Raw genomic sequence first — 23,552 nt, forward strand, 5'->3', positions numbered from 1 at the left:
AGCAAGTCAAACAGTTCACAGGAATGAGTCAGACCCAAATCTCGCCAGTCTTAATAAGAGAACTGGATAGGCTGCAGCTCTCTGCTGTGTACATTCAAGGCTGGTCCACATATGTAGAAGAACAAAGCTGTCCTACATGGGACTGCATATTTCAGACTTGTTTTACTTTTTTTTTCAACACTGCTATGTTAAACTTCTCTGCAAACAGAAAGCCAATGCAGTTGGACAAAAAATTTTTTCTCTCCGATGCATTGTCTTCTGCTTGCAGGATTTTTTTAAAAAGCAAGTACTCAAAAGTACCACCACTACCAGTAACTTCTTGTCTGAAGTGGTGCATTCCATTCTGCTGTATGTACAGACCAGTCCTTCAGACGTAGTCCAGCTGGAGGGCCACAGGATCCCCAATCCTTGCAAATCTGAGTTACTTGAAAATCTGTTGCATTTGAATGCCAAACTCCTGCCCCTGTAATGTTTTCTTTCCCTTATCTTGTTTCCAATAACTATTTTGCTTTTACTCCTGTTTTCTTGAGTGTGACTGCTTGTACTGAGCACAACAATTGATCTGGTAAGATACTCCCAGGGCAGGCCCAAGACATTTTGGCACCTGATGCAAACTGCAAAGTGGTGCTCCTTCCCTGCCAGGAAAGAAGAGGTGAGTGAAGATCTACATCAAGAATAAGGGTGGGGAACAAAAATCTACCTAGGGATCTGCTGACCCTGCAGATCCTGCTACCTGAGGTGGTCACCTCACTTTGCCTCATGGGTGGACCAGCTCTGGGTACTCCAGTATCATTATTCTGTACTGTAAGTCATACATACACAGGGGCAGGCTAAATTTAAGAGTGGCTTCTGACACCCTTGTAATGTAAAAGGTAAAGGTACCCCTGACAGTTAAGTCCAGTCGCAAATGACTCTCGGGTTGCGGCCCTCATCTTGCTTTACAGGCCGAGGGAGCCAGCGTTTGTCCGCTTCCACAGACAGTTTTTCCAGGTCATGTGGCCAGCATGACTAAGCCGCTTCTGGCGAAGCCAGAGCAGCACATGGAAATGCCGTTCACCTTCCCGCCAGAGCAGTACCTACTTATCTACTTGCACTTGGATGTGCACTTGGAACTACTAGGTTGGCAGGAGCTGGGACCAAGCAACAGGAGCTCACCCCGTTGCAGGGATTCGAACCACTGACCTTCCGATCGGCGTCCCCTTGTAATGTAGTTGACTAATATTGCCACATTAATGATAGAAAGACATCACAACTATTCCATCTCGAGGTCTTCTACTTCTCAGATTAGGCTAATGTTAACAGATAAAATACTTGCTTTCAGTAACTCCTCTGGACAAATAACTTCAGCATGTGTCTTGCCTACAGCAGAAAAGATATACACCGTTGGGTTTTTCAAATTGTTTTCTTTCTCGTGCACTATATATGTTTATGTTGAACTCCGCTCCGCCACCTAAATAAACAAACACTAATGCAGATTTGAAGAGCCGTCCCCTTCTCACTCTTTGTATTTATGAAGATATTCAACATGTTATCAAGATATGGAAGGGCAGCGGAAGAACGATTTGCGCAAGATGAGATACAGATACTCGATTTTGTTGACAGTATGCAATTCGATTGTATCTAACTTCCATGAAAACACACAGCCACACCGTCCTCTCTGCGGTCAGCTGCGCGCGAACCCCTTGCGCCTCCGGCTTTGTTCATTCGTCGGGCTTTTCGCCCAACAGCGTAAAAACACAAACGATAAATAAAAACAGGAAGCCAGAAGTCGAGCGTTATTATCTCTATGGACTCAGGGAGACGTCCGTCTACCCGGCGGCAGCTCTATGGTAAAGAACATTCCCTATCTACTGTGCTTTGGAGGGAAGGTTCCGGACCGGAAGTGGGCAATGAGGACTGCGAGGCTGGTGTGGGCGGCTAAAACTTTCCGTGCTTTTTATCGTGCCGGAAGTACGGGACGCGTGGCACTCTAACCCGTTTCTATCTCTGCGACTGAGTCGGCGTCTCTTAGCAACGGGATGGACGCCGTCGCGGCCGACGCCTGAGGGAGGCGAGCTATTGCGGCGGCGCTGAAGCTCGTCTAAGGGTGCCTGGCATGTCGAAGTTAAGCAAAAAGAAGGAGCCGGTGAAGAGCAACAACGTTCTCCAGACGCCCTTCCCCGCTAAAGAGTAAGGCTCCAAAACCCTCCGCTTCTCATTCTTTGCGGGTTGCGCACACCTCGCCGACTCTTTCAATGCATTTCTGTTTCTAAGGTTAAGGACTCGCACCTGGAAGATGTGAAGCGATAACAGCCGGTATCTGAAGAAGTGTGCTTGCACACGAAAGCTCATACCAAGAACTAACTTAGTTGGTCTTAAAGGTGCTACTGGAAGGATTTTTTTTATTTTGACTATGGCAGACCAACACGGCTACCTATCTGTAGCCGGAAAGAGTGTTTCTGGGCGCGTGCAGAGTGTACTATCCTTGCCAAAGCAGTGTCTGGGGTCTAGGGAAAGGTTGAGCGTATGATGATCAATATTTTTCTTTCCAGCTGCAGTTTAGCTATATCTAGCCATCAGCTACTCAAGTAAGTCTTGTCTGTGCTAAATGTCTTTGATTCTTGTTTCTAGGCCACATGCCGTATCTGCCACATGTACTTTGCGGCTGTCGGTGGCTTTGTTTTGATGCTTGAGGAACTGCAGCACCTGGGATTGGCTGGGACTCAAAACCTTAAACGATTCTGCGTACATTGCACATTTATTATCTCTCCCTTCCTTCAAGAAACTTGGGAAGGAGCTCATCGTGTGACATACACACTCCCCTTTCCCAGTCCTTAACAACAGGTACAGGAATTGGCCTCGGTGAGTGTGAAGGCTGAGCAGAGACTGAAGCTGGGCCTTTCCACTGCAACCATCCTTCCACTTTCTACTTTTCCTTAAAAAAAATGGGTACCCTATCTTAGAAGTGTCAGATATTTTCCTTGTCTGGAATATGCAGACTTGCTACAGAAGTGTTGCTCTGCTCCCAGAAAATGTAGTCTGGGTGGAATCCAACACAGGCAGGTTAGAGGCAGCGAGAGCAGTAGGGGCCAAGTAGAGTCAGCCACACTTGAAAGCAGTAGCTGTGTTTCCTTGTTTGCACAGATGTATGTTAAGGGCAGCATATAAAGTAGGAAGGAGAGGCTCTTAACTTCAATGAAATTGATTGGCATTAGGCTCAGGACAGATGAAAGAAAGGACTATTTCACTCAAAACATTATTAACTTGCAGAATGTATTACCACAGAATGCAGTGATGATTGCTAGCATTGGTAGCTTTTTTATTACTAAAATTCATGAAGGATATGTTTATCAGTGGCTATTAGCTTTAATAGCTAAGGGCATCCTCCCTTAAATGATTCCTCCTTTGAGGAAAGTATATCTTTGAATATTGAACACTGAGGAATTATAAACAACAGGGAAGAGCTATTGCTTATACCCTCTGCTTGTGGATTCCAGGAAGTATTTGGTTGATGAACCTTTTGTTTAATGCAGCAGGGCTTTATATGATTTCAGAACACTTGGGGATATGTTTTGGGAAGATAAGGTTAACGGCATCTCTCTGTGTCTGCTGCATGTTTGCAAACAGGCTTTCCTCTTCACATGTTATGTGCACCCTGTTGGTACACAGTAAGCATACCTGCCATGGTTAAGAGTCAATTTATACAAAATATGGAAGAACTGTCATCAGTTAGTGGTGTTGAATGTGTGCTATTGAGATTCTGGGTATAGTACCAAATTGCTGGGTGTTGTACTGTCTATTTGGTTTAGTAAGCCTTGGATTTACTTTGTCTTCAGTGATGTCTGTTTGCCTCTCTCACCATCGCTCCCCCTAATCAACTAAAAGAGGAGATGCCACATCAGTCTCCAGGAACTTCTGAATGAGCATATCAAGCCGTTTCAGCTGTTTCCTGGTAACTGGGAATTAAATAAGTTACTATATCAGAAAGCTCTCATACGTTTCTTGAGCCTCGAATACTAACGTCTTCTGATGCAGAAAGAAAGGAGTATAAGACTGCTTGTGTGGCCAGAAGACATGTCATGCCTACCTGAGAACTAACCATATTTACTATTTTTTGGAAGGGCTGGAACAGAATTTCAACAGGAGTTGGCTAAACCAGTAGCTGATTGGTAATAATAGTTGTGCAGGGTCATTCTATAGAGCCATCAATTCTATCACTGTGGATTTGATGGTGGCTAGCCACATGCCCCAACACAAGATAATGACAGCTATTCTCAGCAGCTGAGAAGTGTCAAATACACTTACAGCCATCATGGTTAGTGGCCACCTGATAAGCAAGTCTTTGGGGTATTTATCCACTTTTATCCAATTCATTTATTTACTAATACAGTGGACGCTCAGGTTGTGAACATGATCCGTGCGGGAGGCACGTTCGCAAACCGCAGCGCCACATCTGCGCACGCGCGGGTTGCGATTCTGTGTTTCTGCGCGAGCGCTGAAACCCAGAAGTAACCCATTCTGGTACTTCCGGGTGTTGGCTCGTCTGTATCCCGAAAACATGCAACCTGAAGCGTCTGTAACCCGAGGTATGACTTTATAGCATAAAGAGGCCTCACCTATTCCTCTTCAAATAGGTACAAGGGGAAAACCTGGGGATGAACAGGAAATAAAATGTAGTACCAAATGTGATATAATTGTCTGCTTTCCAATTTTATTTTAAAAAGTAGGGCACACCCCACAGCTGGGCTCTATATATGTCCTGGGTCCCTTTCAAGTTCAGCAGGCAGAAGTTTCCAAGCTCGGTTTCTTTGTTATAGATGGATTGTTTTGCTGTCTTGTCTAATATGAAAGTGGGGAAGAAACCCTTAAACAAATAACCTAATGACAACAACAACCAATCCTGACATTGTTCTGCAGATTGACCTTAGTCAAGTCACTGCTTATATATCGCAAAGGATATATATATGAAGTCTTTTACGAAGCTATCCTCAAAATAGTGTCAGGTCAGAGCAGCATATCTCTCTTCGACTTTGACAAACCACCAGCTAAGCCTTCTGGCCCCAGCTGTCAGGAAATATTTAAGTTTAGTTACTGCTGAACTGTAGATAGTATTTACCGTATTCTTCGCTCTATAAGACGCACCAGACCACAAGACGCACCTAGTTTTTGGAGGAGGAAAACAAGAAAAAAAATATTCTGAATCTCAGAAGCCAGAACAGCAAGAGGGATCGGTGTGCAGTGAAAGCAGCAATCCCTGCTGTTCTGGCTTCTGGGATAGCTGCGCAGCCTGCATTCACTCCATAAGACGCACACACATCCCCCCTTACTTTTTAGGAGGGAAAAAGTGAGTCTTATAGAGCAAAAAATACGGTAAATCAAGAGGTTGATGGCAGCTTGTTGTCGTCTATTAAGTGATATTTTTAACTATAAAACTTTCAAAGAGGTCAGTTTCTTTCTCCTAGCTTGTTGGCATACGTCTGTATGCATAATATTGAATATTTAAGCCTGTATGTTAAAAATAAAGCACCTGGAAAATATTAGGAAGCCTTCCTGCTTTTTAAAATTGGACTAATGAACATGCTTTTCCATAAGTCTGAAAAGCCCCAAATGCTGTAACCTTTCCTCTTAGAGATGTGGTTCCAGCCCTATGAACATTTGGTTACCCTTTTCCACACATTTTCCAGCTCTACAGTATGTCTTTTTGAAGTAAATAAAGACATAAACTGTTATCTAAGGAGCTGTCACTATTCAATATAATAAGAGGAAATGAATTACCACCACCCTACAGACTATTACACAATGGGAAAATATTGGTAAATCTGCTTGTCTGCTATCTTGCACTTCACCTGCTTTGTTAATTTCTCTTGATGTTTGCCTTAGAGGTACAATAATGAAGACACGTTGAAGAAAGTAATTACTATGGTCTTTATAGACATTTTATGGAAATATTTTTTTATAGTAGGTACTTAGAAACTAGTCTGAATTCAACTAGTAAAATTCAATTGTTGGTACATTTGGGTTATTTTTTAGTTTTAGTTTTTATTAGTCACTTGCTACCAAGGTCTCCAAGGGACTTACATTTAGGAACATAAACATAAATACATTATACTGTTAAAAAATCATATAAAACATTAGCATTCTCATACATTCTCCATACCTTCTCATGCAGACACCTACAATTAATGCACCCACCCACCCCCTGGGTAACATCTGCAGGAAACTTTTAGAAGCACACTAGCAGCAGAACAAAATCAGCTCAGCTTTAGAAAAAGTCTTCACCTAGCACCAAAAATATGTCATGCAGACTTCACTGGGAAAAGTATTCCACAGATGGGAAACCACAACTGAAATGGATATTAAGGTTCCATTGACAGCTCCTCAAAGGGTGAGGTGGTAGAAATGCAACAGCAGTGCAAGAGCAAAGTTTACTTCTCTGTGCAGGTGCAGACATTTAGTCGCAGCCCCAGTGAACATTTATATTATGTAAAGGATTCATTTGAGCTTGGGGAAGGGGTGATGTACACTGTTTGTCAATAAGGCACCCTTGATTATCAGACTGGCACAACGCTGAACAAACAATCTCACTCTGAATGTCAAACAGCTCAGAGGTATATGGCTCTTCAATTAGATGCTACTACTAGTAGAGTTTTCACTATTTCCCTGCCAACTGGCTAGTAGGCTTGGACAATAATGTCCCCCTCATTATTTGGGGTCATTTGTCTCCACAAAAGTTGCAGGCATTTTTTTAAGACTGGAGGGGGAGCAGTGTGTGTTTCAGGCGGGTTTCCTGATCACGCAGTAGAGCATTGTGATTTCTCTTATTGAAACAAAACAAAAAAACAACTTGCTGCTACTTCAAGTAGTGGCAGAGCTACAATAAGCAGCAACCCAACAGCGTTCTTCCTTGTGAATGACCAATGGGAATTGCATTTCATCATAGCATCTTTCCCAGGGTCATTCTAGGGAAAATAAAGATTTTTAAAGAAATGCTGTTCCCATTACTACAAGCCTCTTGTTTTGGTTGTAGAAATGATAATTGTTTATACTTTTTCTGAGGGACTGTGAGCTGCGTCAGTCATAAGGCACATATAATAAGCTGCTCAAATGATGTATTTCTTATCTCTTCATTTTATTTGTAGTGATAGTACTTGCATGGGGTTCAAAATGAAGATATTGTGCTTGCCAACAGTATGAAACTGAAATTAGAATAAGAAAATTTGGAAGTTGATTACCATGTAACTAACAGCAAGTTCTCTTCTCGTGCTCACGTTTTATTTCAGCCTTTGGGGTATTACTGGATCAGTCTCTAGTGTAAACCCTCAAGGTCCTTTGGGTGAGTCTAGGAAACCAAGATTTCCTATCTGGCCAGAATGGAATGAAGCAGATATCAATGTAGAGAAGTGGGATGCAGGAAAAGGTGCAAAGGAAAAAGATAAAGCTGGAAGAAGTCCTATTTTAGTAAGTTTTCTGTAGTAATCAGAAAAGTTCTTTCAGATTCATCAGTATTTGAGAATATGTATTAACCCTGTATCTTCTTAAGCACACCTTTTAAAGATTCATCATTGAATGAGTGCTCGCCATTCTAGTAATGCAATGAGGCTTTTCATTAAACTAATATTAAAGTTAAAAGTGCTTAGCTGTTTCTGAATCATACCTTAGCTCAAGCATTGCCAACTAGTGATCACATTTTGCATTTTAAGAGAGTGATGTGGGCACCAGTCATAACACAGCTGCTGGTGGAAGCCAGCAAAAGGACTACCGCAGTGGGTATCTCAGCACCCTCTCCTCCCTCTGTGTGCCCTCACGCCTCCCCTGAAACCACCAGGAGAACTCCCAGAACAGCATGTAGAGGAAGGAGAGCACTGCACTGATAGAAGGACCTTGTTAGCACCTTCTGATCAGGATTGCACAAAGTTACCTCTCTGCTGGTATCTTTCACTAAGAAGAATGCTGCCTGTTGGGGAGGCTACACTATGGTGATGGTCCCAACTTTGCCTAGGTGGGCAGACAGCTACTGCTGGAGGTTTTCCCACCAGCAGTAGAAGGAGAAAGTCTGTAAATGAGGCATTTCTGAGTGGGATCACCAGTAGCTTTGGATATGCTGATAGGGTCCAGCCAAAGTTAAGCACTTTTTGGTTGAACTGCTCAGATGTGTGTACATCTGTGTTATAACCTATATTAAAATCAGTAAGATTTAAAAGTTGAGCTCCCCAATTTTTGGCTGACCTTCATGGGCAACCAAAATATTGTGATCTCTGGGATCATACAGCCTCCCCTAAGGGCCAAAGTCTTGTAACTGACTTGGTGCTGTGCTTTGAAAACCCAGTGTGAGGCTCTCAATGATTACTATCTGCTGTTCTCTCCCACTCCAAGCTATGAGCTGGAAAGCATTGAGAGGGATTTTACACATAGTAATAATGAGCTCCCACCCCTCAACAGCTCCATGCAGAAGGGGTAAAGAGCCTTGTACAACTCTGTGCTCACCAAGTGCTCCAAGTGACTGGCAAGCACAAAGCCAAGCCAACATTCGTCTTCCTCTATCTCCGAGCTGTAGGGTGGAGGCAGAGACTTGTTTTCCAGTGCTTCCTCTTCTCTTCTCCCTCCACCTGCAATAGTTCCAGGACTGAGAAGAAGCCTGAGACCCATCACACTTCCCAGAGCTATCTGTTTACTTATCACGATGTGAGCAGCAAACAAAATAGTTTACAAAATACAGTGGTGCCTCGCAAGACGAAATTAATCAGTTCCGCGAGTGTCTTCGTCTAGCGGTTTTTTCGTCTTGCGAAGCAACCCTATTAGCGGCTTAACGGATTAGCGCTATTAGCGGTTTAGCGGCTATTAAAGGCTTAAAGGCTTAGCGGATTAGCTGCTAAAAGGCTATTAAAGGCTTAGCAGCTTAGATAAAGGGGGGGAAAGTGAAAAAAAAAAATCTCAAGACTCGCAAGACATTTTCGTCTTGCGAAGCAAGCCCATAGGGGAATTCGTCCTGCGAAGCAACTCCAAAACGGAAAACCCTTTCGTCTAGCGGTTTTTCCGTCTTGCGAGGCATTCGTCTTGCGGGGCACCACTGTAGTATCAGACTTTGACTGGTACATCCCCCAGATTAATGATGATCATGATGCTGGTGTTGATGATATATTTCTGAATGGCCTTTTACATGCGTCTCAAGGCAATTTACAAACATCATAAAACAGCAGAAATAATTTTGTGGACTGCACAAAGAATAGAAGATAGGTTTTAAAACAATGCAACATAAAACCCTAAGGCAGCTGGAAAAGCTTGTCAAAACAAAAAACGACTTCAGTTATTTCTGGAAAGTATAGATAGTTGGTGTCCTGAGTTACTGTGGAGCTATTTATGCTCTTCTAATGCTAGTTTTTTAATGCTTGTCTCTACAACACACATTGTTGCTGTCCTTATATGATTGTTGTTATGCTATCTATAAAAATTTAGAATTAAAAATAATTGATAGTTTCCATTTCATACAAGTGTTCTTTTATTTTTCTCAGTTGTTTAAGCTTTAGTTCTTGATCACTATTAGAATATTAGATATGCTTCTAAAAAAAACTTGCAAGTGAAAAGTTTGCAACTTTTCTTTGAATTGTATGTAATTGAATCTCTTCAGGATAAGCATTTTATATATATATAGTAAATGAATGCTTTTTACAGCATGTCTTTGAGGATCCAGAAGGAAAAATTGAATTGCCCCCTTCTTTAAAAGTGAGTTTCTGGAGAAGGCCACAAGAATTCTTAGTCACTAAGGTGAGAAGATGTTTCTTATCTGATGTTTATTTTATACAGCAGAGTTGCTAACCCTGCACCCATTAGTACCCCCACCAGATTAAGACTTAGAAAGAAAGAAAGAAAGAAAGAAAGAAAGAAAGAAAGAAAGAAGTGTCTCCCTTCCTACAAAGACAGTTATGAAGCAAAATATGCAGATAAGCAAAATGTGCAGATATAATCAATTTCTTTGAAAAGAGCCAGCCTGGCTCTCGTGCCTGTCAGTATTTTTAGCCAATGAGTGAAGTCAGAGCTGTGATTGATAAGTGAGTTGTTTGGACACCAGACAACATGAATCCATTGAGTCCTGCAGAGTTTCTGTTTCCTCATGCCCTTTAGTGCACTTTTCCAGCTTGTGTGTTTTTGTTTTAGTTTTTTAGCCGTTCTGTTTATTTTGTTTTTCTGCCTGCCAGCCACATGGAGCAGGGGCTACTTGAAAGGCTTTTAAAAAAATGCCTCTGTTGTGGTAGTAGAAAGAATGTGGGAATTGCCTGTCAGTCATTTTGCTGCCTGCAAAGTTGTAGTGGTGAGGGTTGGGGGGGGGTGCCCATTTCAGAGTCATCATTATGATCATCACCATTTGTTCCTGCCTGTTCCCAAGTTGTTTGAGTAGGGGAGAGCATAGTGCAATGGTAGAAACATAATTACAATCATATCCTCATACACCTCTAATTTTGAGACACTTGTAGATGACTTTCCACCTCAAACATTGTCCAATCTGGGCCAGTATTATTTAACTATCCACCTGTTACCTATATTCAAAGGTTTTGCGGGTGTTTGCCTTCAAAACTTGCCTGACCAGTGTATAACCGGGGGGGGGGGGGCATGTATGCCATGGGAAACAATGCCACTATCACACTATTGTATGTTACCCACTGATTATTTCACTAATGTCCAAAATCAGTTCAACAACAGTTCATCAGTCTTTTACAGAATTTTAGCACTGATTACTTTAAATTGCCTTCCTTAACTTTTGAATAATATTTTGTAGGCAGTTATACCGGTAAGTTATTTCAAGATTTTGAACATGTATAAGCCTTCATAAACATTTTAATATAAGAATTACAATTATCTTTTTAGGTGCCTGTGGTAGTGAAAAATGAAACGTGGTTTGACCTTTTTTCAGCCAATGAACATTTAATGGGCAGTGAGGTATGTGTACGATCTCTTCTTAATTAAGAAAGCATATTAATTGTGTAGATGAATGGAGGAGACTTTTGATGTTGTCATAAAACAGGTAAAATGCCTTTGATAGGGCAGGGATGGCTCTACCATGCTGCAAGGGGAAGTGACCTGTTTCAGGTGATGCCACAGAAGGAGGGTTAAATGAAGGGAAGAATGAGCACACTTACATTTTCAAAATGGTGTAAGCTACCTTGAGCTATTTTAAAATTCAAAATGAACTGAGTTTAAAAATTCAGCTTGGGGGTAGAGTGCCAGCTGCTGAAGAGGTAGCTTATATGAAAAAATATATGATAACACATGGATTGAGAACAATTTCCATCCATTTTAACAAGGGGTTTGGTGTTATAGGGGAGCTACTGAAAGGGAAAAGTGGGGGGATCCAGGTGAATTTAAGCATGTTGGGGTCTCATTGATGTCATTGGCCTTAAGCATACGTACATTTGGATTGCACCTTACCTAGGAGTATGTTACCCTGAACCCAGAAAAGCTTGCTTCTGAGTAGGTAAGAATAGACTTGAACTGTTCATTAAGGAAGAGCTACATACTAGAATACCTTAGGCTGTAGTTAAAATTAACTAATCTGTTACCAGGCTGGATATCAAGTTCTTGGCCTCAGTCTAGAGACTGGATGCTGTTCACCCACAACAACATACGGGATCTTCCACTTTGTCCCCATGCACATATGATCCATTCTGTCAGAGCTGCTGCTGGTGAACAACTGTGTGGTGACAGGAGAGGAAAGGAGTCATCTATTCTCCCAGATGACAGGGTTCTGCTCCTTCTCCCTAACAACATTCTTTTGCAAAAGTATGGCCACATTTGGTTCCAGATCATGCTTGCTACTTTAGGGTGTCTTTGTTTCAGATTATTTAATACTGACACACCACCTGCTGTGTGTGATCCAGGAAGAGATCCCTCAATAAATTCATATGGAAAAGTGTTCCCTGCTTTATTTTGATTTTTCTTCTGTTGCATTGATTGCCTACTTTTATAAAGGCCAGGTGATTTATAAATAAAGTATTCTGTGCACCTTTTAATATGTCTTTCTGTCTGCCAACCCTTCTCTCTCATGTCATATTGGTGCTTAGATTCTGCTCTGTTGAGCACAGACTTCTTTTTTAATGTTCTCTGTGCAGCACTTGCTTTATTAGCTTCTATACAATTAAATAGTGTTGTTATCATTATATATTTCATTTTAAAGTAGAGTTAGACTATATATGTATATGTATGTATTGGGAACAAAACTGACTTCTGTTATTTCCTCCACCACCCAAAAAAAACCCTGGCTTCAGCTGATAAGATGGATAATAAGTGAAATCTATGCAGTTTGGAAATTGTATAATGCACCTGCTTTAAGTCCTGATCCTAAAGCTAATGCAAATGAAGCACCTCAGCTTTTGTGGAAGCCATGGGAACATATATATTCATTATGCAAAGCTATCAAGGGACATATGCCATTGTACAATAGCTATGGAAAATATGTGGTAAAGCTTTATTGGATGGTAAGTATGCATCAATCTTTTTGGTATATATTATGCACATCATTTATTTTACATAGGTTGCAGTCCTGTTGTGGGGTGGGGTGGTTGAAGGCTGAAAGCCTTTGAGCGGCCTTATCAAAAGGCTTAATGATCTTTCGCTGGAAGGGTGGAAGTGAGGTTCTTGCACTCTTATGTCCTTCTCCAGTTTATTATTTTATTTTACAGTTTTCCTTTCATTAGTAGCAACAGCTCCAAAACTGGCATGGTTTTCTTCTTGGTTTGTAAGGGTGGATGTGCCAGAGAATTGGACAGGCTAGGAATCCTTTGAATCAGTGCCTTCCCCCAGCACACACCCCTTTCATTCCTTTCCACACAGAGGCTGTGGACACTTCTGCAATGACAGGGAGGGGCCATATAGGGTTGGATCTCTCTACGTCTCTCTCAGATCTGACATGGTCTGCAGAAAGGGAAATCCAGTGCTTCCTATAGCCTTGGGTTGGGGAAGCTACAACTCTCCAGGTGTTATTGGACTGCAAATCCCATCAGCCTCAGCCAGCATGGCCAATGATTTTAATAAATGAATGACAAATATTGAACCAAAATATTGGCCAGTATATGATGCATGAATCTAAAGGGATAGCACAGGCTGAAACAAATTTCTATCTCTTCAGCAAGAAATTATACATTTTAAAATTTAAGCTGTGCCCACAAGCTATTTTAAATCCAACATTAAAGCATATAAATTATAGTAACATTTGAAATAACTAAACCATTTGATGTTAAGGAGAAACCACACTCAGGTGAATGTAGATTCAGGCCGATACAATCCATGTATTGAAAAGGAGTTCAATCCCATATGTGAGATGTCCTATAAATATATACAGCAAGGAGGAAATAATTCTCCCTTGTTCCAGATGCTTTGGAAAGTTCCAGAAAAGTGGATTCTAATATATTGCCATGGAAGCATAACAAGCCATTCCCAAAGTACCAGAACATTCCAATAACATTCTCCCTCAATGGTTGTTCAGTGGCATCTGAGTAGCACACTTTGTCCCACCCCATATTTCCACTTTATATGAGTAATAATGATAGATGACAAAGTGCTTTTATCATTATGCTTTTATAAGATGAGAATGTTCCAACTAATCCTTTTAGTTCTGAGAGGATAGTTTTGCATTGGTGAAAACCACGAGAGCTGACAACTGAGGAATAGCTCATCAGTACCCTGCAAACAATTTCGAAAGTACTAGCTGTGCTGCTTTCCATTGTGCAGGCGGAATCTACTGGACTTTCATATTTGCTCTCCCTATTTATTAAAATTATCTATAATGAGGGTCACGTTCTTGGAAGGTCACACAGATTTCCATGCTGACACCTAATCACATTTAATTTCCTTTCTCTTTTGCAGGGGAGCTGGCGAAAGATCATTGTGGATGACAGCATACCTTTCAATGAAGACAATGATATGCTGCTTCCAGTAACAACATGTGAAATTGAACTTTGGCCATTGATATTATCCAAAGCCATAATTAAACTAGCAAACAATGAGTATGTTTTCTAAGCTTTGTGTCTGTTTTGAGATCAAAATAGAGCGATGGGCAACAAAGCTAGAATTTAATACATAGGGTGGATGCTTGTTTGTTAAGAATGAATGAATTGATAGGGGTGCTTTTTGAACCCTATAAAATATAATAAACAAAGGAAAGAAATATAGTAAACAAAGGAAGATCCTCAGCTGCAGCCAAAGTCAGTGGGTATGTTAACACATAATATACTAAGCCATAGTTTAATGCTACATGGATGAGCCTGAAATGTCTGACTGCAGCATTAGCTTACATCCTCCCTGCTTTACTCCTCTTGCACATCTGGGAGGAGGACTTTGGCAGAGTTTGGTCCTACTTTTAAAGAATCCCAGCTTATTGTTTGGTTTAAAACAAACTGGTTAGTTTTAAGAACTGAGCTTCATAACCCATGGTTTGAAATTGTTTTCTTCTGAAACTTAACCGGAGTTTCTTTTAAACAGGAACTCTGGTTTGAACATAATGCTAAACAGGGATTCTTTGAAAGTTAAACTTGGCTCTTTCCAGCTGTACAGGAAAAGGAGAGAATGCAGTGCAGTAGCTTCGACCTTTTACTCAGACTTGTTCAGGCTCATCCACATAGCAGTAAGCCATGGTTTAATGTCACATGTAAATGCAACTGGATTATATTTACATTAATGAACAAACACTTTCATTTCACAGAGGCCCAGGGTGTCCTTGATTTTTCCTTCCCTCTGCTGCAATCTCCTGTACCCCACTGAACACCTTCAACTCTCACATGAAGCTTTTTGAAGTAGACATGAAGTTGTAGTAGGAAGAGTGAAGTGGGGAAGCCCTATTCCATTTTTGGAACTCATTTTGCAGTTGTAGATTCTAAGGCTCTGCTTTGTTAAGGAGGTATTTATATTGCACCCTTCAGCCAAAAAGGCTGCCTAAATGACTTTTTAAAAAATCAGCTTTAAGATGGTCCCTGCCCTTAGGTTTATGATCTAAAAAGATGACACATGAGGAAAAAGGAGTGGTCGGGGAGCGAGGTGGAGTGGGAAAGCAAACTGGAGCTCAATTTGTAACATTTCAGTTCTTATAACTGTTATAAGATTCTGTTTGTGTAGAAGAGCAGCATCTACTCACAGGTGTCAGAGGCAGTTATGGCCACGGCTTTCTTCACCAGAAGCACTCCTCTCCTCCGGTCCAGGAGCAGAACTGCTGAACAATGTGCAGGACAGAGCAGCTTCTGCCACCATTCTTCCCTAAGGCAGCTGCCGTAACTGACTTGATGACAGTTAGAATCCTCTCAGGAGGGGGCTTGATGGAATTATTTCCCTCTTCAGCCAATGTCTGTGGCAGCATGGGAGCTATAGACCTGGTTTCTCCCAAGGCCCAGGGCCACCCAAACAAGGAAATGCTAGGGAAGTTGGGGGGGGGGGAAGATTCAGGGTTTTAGGAGGGCATATGTTATAGAGCTCACTGCATTGTAGATCATGAATTGTGTTGGCAGTTGGAAAGCTAACACAACAACTAACAAAGTACATTTGCATTGCCACCCTACATATTGGTCTGTTTGACCAATAATTCTATAACTTTGTGTCTAGCAGTTTCAGTTGCATAGCTTTGGAACAAATATAATGAAAAAATTAAAGAAACGTAGATGTTATAGCAGCAGAATTCCACCTCCATTGTGAGAGGGCAGTATTCCTCTGAATTCCAGTGTGCTTCCCACATGCTTCTGAATGGCCACTGAGAACAAGATGATGGATGAGCCTGAACCAGCAGGCTCTCTTTCTGTTCATACGTTAAAATTTTACTGAGAAGATCTAGAATGGCAATTTTAAATAGATTTATAGGTGGACATTTAATATGAAAGCATGTCTTTATTGTCATGAAAGTTTATGGCTCAAAATAAATTTTCATTTTTCAGTTACCTTAAGACTAGCTGGCTAACATAAGTTTTCCTTTGGAATTTGTCAACTGAATTTGTTCAATAAGTTACAGCAAATTGTGTTGCCAATAAAAAGTCATTGACCATGGTTTTTGTTCTAATTTCTTCAAACCAGGCTTCCTCAACCTCGGCCCTCTAGATGCTTTTGGCCTACAACTCCCATGATCCCTAGCTAGCAGGACCAGTGGTCAGGGATGATGGGCATTGTAGTCTCAAAACATCTGGAGGGCCAAGGTTGAGGAAGCCTGCTTCAAACCTTTGAAAGCTTGAATTGCTTAATGCTATCTGATGCTATATTTTGTTTCTGGGAAGATAAGATAGGAGGCCTGTACCCCTCTGACTGCAGCTGTACTGTGAATTGATTTGTGAATATTCTTGTCTGCTTGCAGTGGAAAATATATATGAAATATGAAGAATTTGGAAGGATATGAGTGACTGTTGAGACAGAATTAATATCTGAATAGAATATTGATCTGCTTATATACATATTTGTATTTGTTTTAGCATAAATGATGTAGGAAAAAGGGAGCTGGGGGAATTCACAGTTCTACATGCACTTACTGGATGGATACCAGAAATTATTCCTCTCCAGTAAGTTCCACTTTTATATGCAGTTCCTTCAGCATTGCGTCCCGTATACTTGGTTGATCTGGTGTTTGGGGTGGGATGGGGTGAACAGATACACACTATGACTCAAAACTTAAAAGCAGTCAAAATCGACTGAATTCTGTGAATTTTTTTAAAAAAACCTTAAAAGATCATAAGTTGATTGTTGCTGGGGTCTTTTTCTTGTCTTCCTTTCTGCCTGCTCGATACTCACTCGCTATTCAATCACTTTATGACTCCTTTAGTGAAATATTACCTTTTAAAATGGTTGTATACATGTTTTATTTGTTGGGTTTGTCTGGTAGTTAATGGTGTCTATAGGATTCTAGCCTAAATTAATTTCAAATTCACACTTACCTGGGAGTTAGACCTGTTAAACTCAGTAGGGCTTTCATCTGAGCAAACATACATTGGATCGTGCTGTCCAAGGATGTAGGGGGGAAACTATGTTTCATCGTTTCAAATGATCATTTTAAATATCTGATTTTGAAACTGCTTGGTTTAGTGTTTTTTTGTTTATGTTATTTCTGAATGAGTTTTACAGAGTAATCCTAACCTTCTGTGCTGCTAGAGAGAGTTAAGATAAGATGATGTCCCTCCACCAGTGGAGGACTCCATTGCTGCTAAAAGTGCATTGGGTTGAAAGGCTGTTTCAGCAGTTAGTATAGGGCTCCAAAACATAGCCTTATAGAATCATTAAGAGGGTGGGGCAGGTACAATGCAGAACCAGCCATAGATCCACTAGATGTAAAGCTGCTCTATCCCCTAAGGGGAGTGCCAACATAGAGCCCTTCAACAGTATCAGCCTAGAGCCAGCATTGCAAAAAACATATTGACTGGCTCAAGTGGCAAGACTTGGGCATGTGACCGTTGTTCCACCACTTTACTCCCCTGGTTGGGGTTGCTTTTGCTTTGTCCCTAACCTTTTGGCAAACTGTTGTGCTTGTCTTCGTTGTTATTTTCTCAGTACTCGAGAAAAAAAATAGGTTGCATTTCTTTTCAAGGAGTGGATACATTCTAGATGACACTAGGTTCCAAGAGTGACTAGAACGGTTCCAGTGATAACCAGACTATTTAAATGGTAGTAAAATTCAGCATGGTTGCTTGACTTGACTTCTATAGATTAAAAAAAAACCACTTGAGTAGCATAATGCATATGCAGTAAATAAAGAGCAGACAGAACTACATTTCAAAGTAATGTTTATGTATATTTTAAAGATCTGGATATTTGGATAAAGTTTGGGAATTCTTAAGAGAGACATTGCCAGAATTTAAGTTACCAGAAGAATCCGTTCCTGAACTTAAGATATCACTTCAAGACACTAAAAAAGATCTAAAATCATCTGACATTAAAAATGATGCCGTACCTACTGTTAAGCCACCAGAGAAGGTAGAGAAACCTGAAAAAACTGCCAAAGGTATGAAATTATAAAGACTGTGAATGATATGCAACAAAGGACACCTTCTGGACAGAGAAACCACATCTTTATTTCTTTGCACTTTTCTGTATAGACGTCAAATAATCACATTAAAATCCAAGGAGTTACCAGACTTGAAGGTGTTACATGTATGTCAGAGAGAGAACTGAGGTTTGATGTAAGGTTGCAATTCAGTGTACAATAAAGTACCTTTAAATCCTATTGAAATCAGTGCAACAGTGTGCTGGACTGAAAATTTAGGACTGCCCTCAGATAACTCAGCACCACTGAACTTAGTGAGATTATTTATCTTGAACTTAACATTTATCTAAAACAGAGGCACAAATTTTGGTTCATGGTTTTCTGCACTGCCTTGAGACAAGGACCACTGGGTGTTGTGTGACCATGTATGGTAGTATTCACACGTGCATTGTCTTTCTTTGGTAGAGAAGCAAGATCAAAAAGATGTTGGAAAGAAGAGAAGCAAAGATGGTGAAAGGGATAAATTTAGGCCAGGGCCTCATTCTGGACGCGTGTCTTCTGACTTTCAAAATTCTCTCCAGCTGTTTCTTGATGGTAAATTATAATTGTTCCTAGATGTATGTAACAACTGATCTCGACACCGAATACTTTATTGACTTCTGCTCATAATTAAGGATTGTAGGCTTTTCCTCAGCTGAATGAGACTGCAAAAGATCATACCAGTTTGCATGAAACACAAATTAATCTCAAAGGCAGGCAGAAAGTACTTCAGAGTTGGTTTCAGCCTCAGAGAAAGTGTATATTGCCCCACATTCCCTTCTTCTTTCAGGTGGTCTGAAGAAGTTAACCTCTTCAGGTGAACTACAATCCTGAACACTTTGCTAAAATTTTGGGTTTGTTGTGGGAAAAGCAGGTGGTGGCTGGGAAGGTACATGGAACAATTCACTTGGAGGTTGCTAGTTCCTTCCATGGTTTGGCTAGCTCTTTTTCTGCTCTAAGCACAAGAGGTCGCGTAGGGGCAGATCAGTCCCTAGAAAAAAAAAGTGAATAAAATGTATGCCGTTTAAGTGTAAAGCCCTAGCTGATCATGAAACCACTGTTCTGAAGTAGCTCCATTCATCTGTGCCTGAAAGGTTACTTAACTTGAACAAAATTGGTGAAATCAAGTTTCATTTCTTGCTTTCATAGCAACATAGCACCCAACAAGGTCTATAATAGTTATGATAATATTGAGCTATTATCTGTGGCAGCATTTCAGAGGGATTTTTGTTACTGTTTTGGAGTATTTTTATCTTGTGAACTGCCCTGAAATCTTTTGATGGGCGGTATATAAATCTAATTAATAATAATATGTAATGGGTTCTTTTAATAGGTTCTGCAACACCACTGCAACCACAGATGGTGGTATATGCTTGCTATATGCCTCTTTATGTGTCTGAAAGAAAGATATTTGTATTAGGGAAAATGGTAAGGCTTTGTTTATTTTGCCTTCAAAATATGAACTAATAATCGAATAAAAGCAGCAAATATATCAACAAAGAACGCAAAACTTATTTGTGAAAAGGGCTGTTTGTAGGCCAATTTTCTGCCTCTGTCCAGCTCAGGTTTGGGGTTGGTTGGTTTTACACCTTAAGTGCTTTGACTTGTTAAAAAGAAACGTATGTTTCATAAACATTCCTTTTTTGAAACTTGTGTTGGATTATGGTACAGCAATGTGCAGTTAATTGGAATCCTGGCATGTATAGTATTCTTACCATTAACAGGGATATCTTCCCAATGTTACTGGAGACTTTCCATATAGGTCTAGCCAAGAATAAGTTGCCCATCATAACGAAGGATAATCTAGAAGTAGACAGGGCTGTAATTATGCTAGTGACTGGCCAAGTTTGCCAACAGTCTTTGAGAGAAGTTACAGCTCAATTACAGTGCAATATTTTATTTCCACTCCAAACCTGAGTCTTATTGTTTTTGCAGGACTGTGCAGTTGTTCCTATATTCCTCTATATTCCCCTTCTACCTCCTTGATACTCTTGTCTTGCCAACGGTAGGATTGGAGCGCTCAGATGGAGTTTAGGGCTGTTGATGGCCCCACATACAGAGGCAGTGCGGTGCTCTCTGTCCTAGAACAATTATGATAGTCAGAAATTACATAATTGTGCCAAAATTAGTTTCCTCTTGATATTTTTATGTGTAACACAGCCTCCATTGTGCATTTTATTCCTATTTCTTTTGCAGGCTGATTCATCTGAGCAGTTGCGGCAATATGGTCTTTCCCACATATACAGTCACCCTGCACTACTAACCAGAACAAGGTCTGGCCCCCTGGTAGCCCCTCCAAAACCACCACCTATTCCTCGTTGGAAACTTATCCGCCAGAAAAAAGAAACAATTGTGACTGATGAACCCCAAGGTTTGTTTTTCCAGGCTTTGCAGTATATTTTAAACTAACAATAAGCCAAAATGTAATACTTGTCTCTTGATTTCACCCACACTGCCATTTAGAGGATCAAAAGGATTGATGTATGAAAATTCAGATGCTTTTTATTTTATCGGTTACCTAATAAGTATTATTCTGTGCTTGAAATGAAAGTAGTACTGAAAGTAGTACTATTGTGCGGTTTTTGTTGTGTTTCCCTTGTCTTGACCACGTTCGAGACATAGGGATATATTGTGTCTTCTGAAAGCAATCTGACCCACAGCAATACACATACGTACACAAAATATAGTATAGGATACTTCTCTGGTTTGGCACAGAAACTTGCAGTGTGGAAAGTGTTATCATATTGATGGGAGGAATGTTGACTTTTTCTTTGTTTGGGCCAGACTAATGAGAAAAGAGAGTGACAGAGAAGAATATTACCATCATATTATCCCTCCCTTGAGCTCCTAATAGTCAACATCTGTCTTTGAAGCTTTATAGCTGTGGCAGAACCAGCTGGAGGACTCTAGGCATTTGAGCCTCTTTTCCTGCCCACAGGGCAAGACTGCTGCTGGTGGGCTGACCCCAAAGGGGTGACATGAAAGGGGATCACCCAATCTGGGTCATTGTTTTGGTACTGTCATGAAGGTGAGGCTGATGTTCTTTACAACATTAAGAATATTTTTTTCTTGTTAAATCTGTGCTGTTAACATTTTAACATAAACCTGCTAACCATGTTTGTCTGTGTGCACATTTCACCTTCCTGAATGAAAGGCAGTCTTATTGTATAGAACCTGCAGATAATATACTATTCCCTGGATTCAGATTGTTATTTTTCAATGAGAGTCTTTTTGTGTGGAGGGTTTCTTAAACTATGAAGAACTCCTGTTTTTGTTCTTTACCTTCCAGAACCTGTCATTAAAAAGCCAGAACAATTCATTGAACTTGCTAGCCCGTTTCTGAGCTATAGACTTTCTCCAATACCAATACCAAGAGACACGTAAGTATATGAACCAGTGGGCTTCAGTGAATTATATTTGGAAACCTACAATCAAGCGTTATATAAAATTTAATAAATAATGATATTTTGTGCATAAAGGTGAATTCAACAACAATTTAACACTACAAAGTGTTAAAGGGGTGTGTTTATCAATAGAGGAAGAAAGGGAGGAAAGGAGGGAAAATGTGCCACAAGTGATTTGTATTCATAGAAGTTCATGGTAATGCTGTAATTTAAAAAAACCTGAACTTCAAAAATCCCATTAGACATATATAACTTCCTATATGTCCAAAAGACAATATGTTGGAATCAGACTTGCATTCATGTTAGAGGAAGGAGAGGCACTTTTCTCAGATTCTTTTCCACCCCCCGAAGAACTGAACCAGAGGATTTGGAGATTCCCTAGAGCAGCACGAGAGGCAGCATGCATGTGCGAGGGGGGTGGGCTACATAAGCAATTGGAGATGATGATGAGGATTTCATTTCTAATGTGTATTTCCCTGAAGGTCCCAGGGCAGGTTGCAAAAAATTTAAATACAACATTAAAAACAGATTTAAAAACAAAAAAGACAATCACAAAAAATAACTACCAGAAATGATGGCTTACAATTTATGCTTCAAAAGTACTTGTGCAATGGATGGTAATCAACACGATGCCCTTGTTTTCTCCCAGGCAGTGATTTCAGCCAGGAGACAAGGTTCTTGCCCAAGTGGTAGCATATGCTAGACCAGGCTTCCTCAAACTCGGCCCTCCGGATGTTTGAGGCTACAATTCCCATCATCCCTGATCTCTGGTCCTGTTAGCTAGGGATGATGGGAGTTGTCCCAAAACATCTGGATGAGGCAAACCGGCAAGGTTGTTAGATAAGTAGCACCCTGGATAGCTCCTAGTAGCACCTAGGTTGGCAGTGAGACAAGGAAAGCTTGAATGTAGCTCCAATAAACAGTGAACCCAGACTAAGCCTAAAACAGGCCTCCCACTTCCTTGGAACAGCTAGCCCAGCCTCTGGTGAGCAGAGCTTCTGCTCTTAAAAAAAGTCTATCTTCTTTTATAGAACAGGTACCAGGATTAGAAGCTTCATTAGTAAATCTCACCTCCTCAAAGTGCAAGGAAGTGTTTTTGGTTTCTGAACTTAAATTAATTTTCCTTGGATATTCCCTATTTTCCAGTAGGACTTCTTTTTATGGTAACTGCTAATGGAGTAGAGTTACTCCGCTGGACATTTTAATATATACATTTTATTTAGAGATGAATGTTAATTTATCTGTGTTTTATTTAGCCATTTCCCACCTTCTACATTCAAAAAAGGATCTCTTCCAGCATCCAGTCTTCCTGCTGTCACTGAAAATGATGAAAGCGTAATTGACTCTTCTGGAGATTCAAATTTAACAAGTACAGAAGAAATTTCTCAGGTGAAGATTTTATTCTGCATGTCTTGTTCCCCATTCATGCAAAAAAATGCGTACACTACTTCCTGTATGATCAGTTTTTTGAAAAAAGAAAAATGTTGCTGAGCTCTTTTTCTTTGCATTTGAATAAATCTGAAGACTGTGATTCATCTGAAGTTTGTAGTAAAAAAATTATGTTCACAAATCATTCTAGATCAGTCCTGCACAACTTGCCAAGCAAGCACAACTAAGCCTACCAGCCGTGCATGTATAACCTGTTGGAGTTTGAAATTGGCCCTGTTTTTTTTGCAGTCCCAGGTGGGCAGCAAAAACAGGATTCTTATCAAGCACAAAATGCTGCTGGGCTGCATTTAATGTGACTAGTGGCAGGTTGTACAAACCTCTGCCCCATTCACCAGTGTCTCCCAAGTCCCATGAGAGGCTTTAAGGGGCTGTGTGGATAAGTTGGGAAATTCAGCTTCCACCATCCCTCTTCTGGGAGCTGTACAGTCAAACCTTGGAAGCCGAACGCCTTGGCACTCGTACGTTTTGGCTCCCAAACACCACAAACCCGGAAGTGAGTGTTCCGGCTTGTGAACATTCTTTGGAAGCCAAACATCCAGTGCGGCTTCTGATTGGCTGCAAGAAGCTCCTACAGCCAATCGGAAGCCACACCTTGGTTGCCGAACGTTTTGAAAGTTAAACGGGCTTCCAGAATAGATTCCGGTTGGCTTCCAAGCTATGACTATACTCTGGATTCCAGATTCTATCATTTTATAATCTTTATTGAGCATACTGTAACATGGAGGAGACAGTTTGTAAAAATGCAGAAA

The 23,552-nt window shown here is 40.7% G+C and overlaps 1 protein-coding gene across 2 annotated transcripts in view; it reads left to right on the plus strand.

Moving 5' to 3' along the window:
- Nucleotides 1–1,897: 1,897 nt before the first annotated feature.
- Nucleotides 1,898–23,552, plus strand: part of ADGB (androglobin) — a 64,933-nt gene continuing 43,278 nt past the window's right edge. The window contains exons 1-13 of one of the 2 annotated variants that reach the window (XM_080998540.1): nt 1,898–2,169; nt 7,260–7,437; nt 9,649–9,741; nt 10,840–10,911; nt 12,237–12,446; nt 13,834–13,973; nt 16,410–16,496; nt 17,730–17,929; nt 18,377–18,505; nt 19,284–19,378; nt 20,147–20,321; nt 21,240–21,330; nt 22,611–22,743. In XM_080998540.1, the coding sequence (XP_080854666.1) occupies nt 2,096–2,169; nt 7,260–7,437; nt 9,649–9,741; nt 10,840–10,911; nt 12,237–12,446; nt 13,834–13,973; nt 16,410–16,496; nt 17,730–17,929; nt 18,377–18,505; nt 19,284–19,378; nt 20,147–20,321; nt 21,240–21,330; nt 22,611–22,743 (1,677 nt within the window). In that variant the 5' untranslated portion in view covers nt 1,898–2,095. The remainder of the gene's footprint in view (nt 2,170–7,259; nt 7,438–9,648; nt 9,742–10,839; nt 10,912–12,236; nt 12,447–13,833; nt 13,974–16,409; nt 16,497–17,729; nt 17,930–18,376; nt 18,506–19,283; nt 19,379–20,146; nt 20,322–21,239; nt 21,331–22,610; nt 22,744–23,552) is intronic. The other variant, XM_080998539.1, reaches the window with a different exon arrangement.

Source organism: Podarcis pityusensis, assembly GCF_964106645.2.
Source record: "Podarcis pityusensis genome assembly, chromosome: 3".
Taxonomy (NCBI): Eukaryota; Metazoa; Chordata; class Lepidosauria; order Squamata; family Lacertidae; genus Podarcis; species Podarcis pityusensis.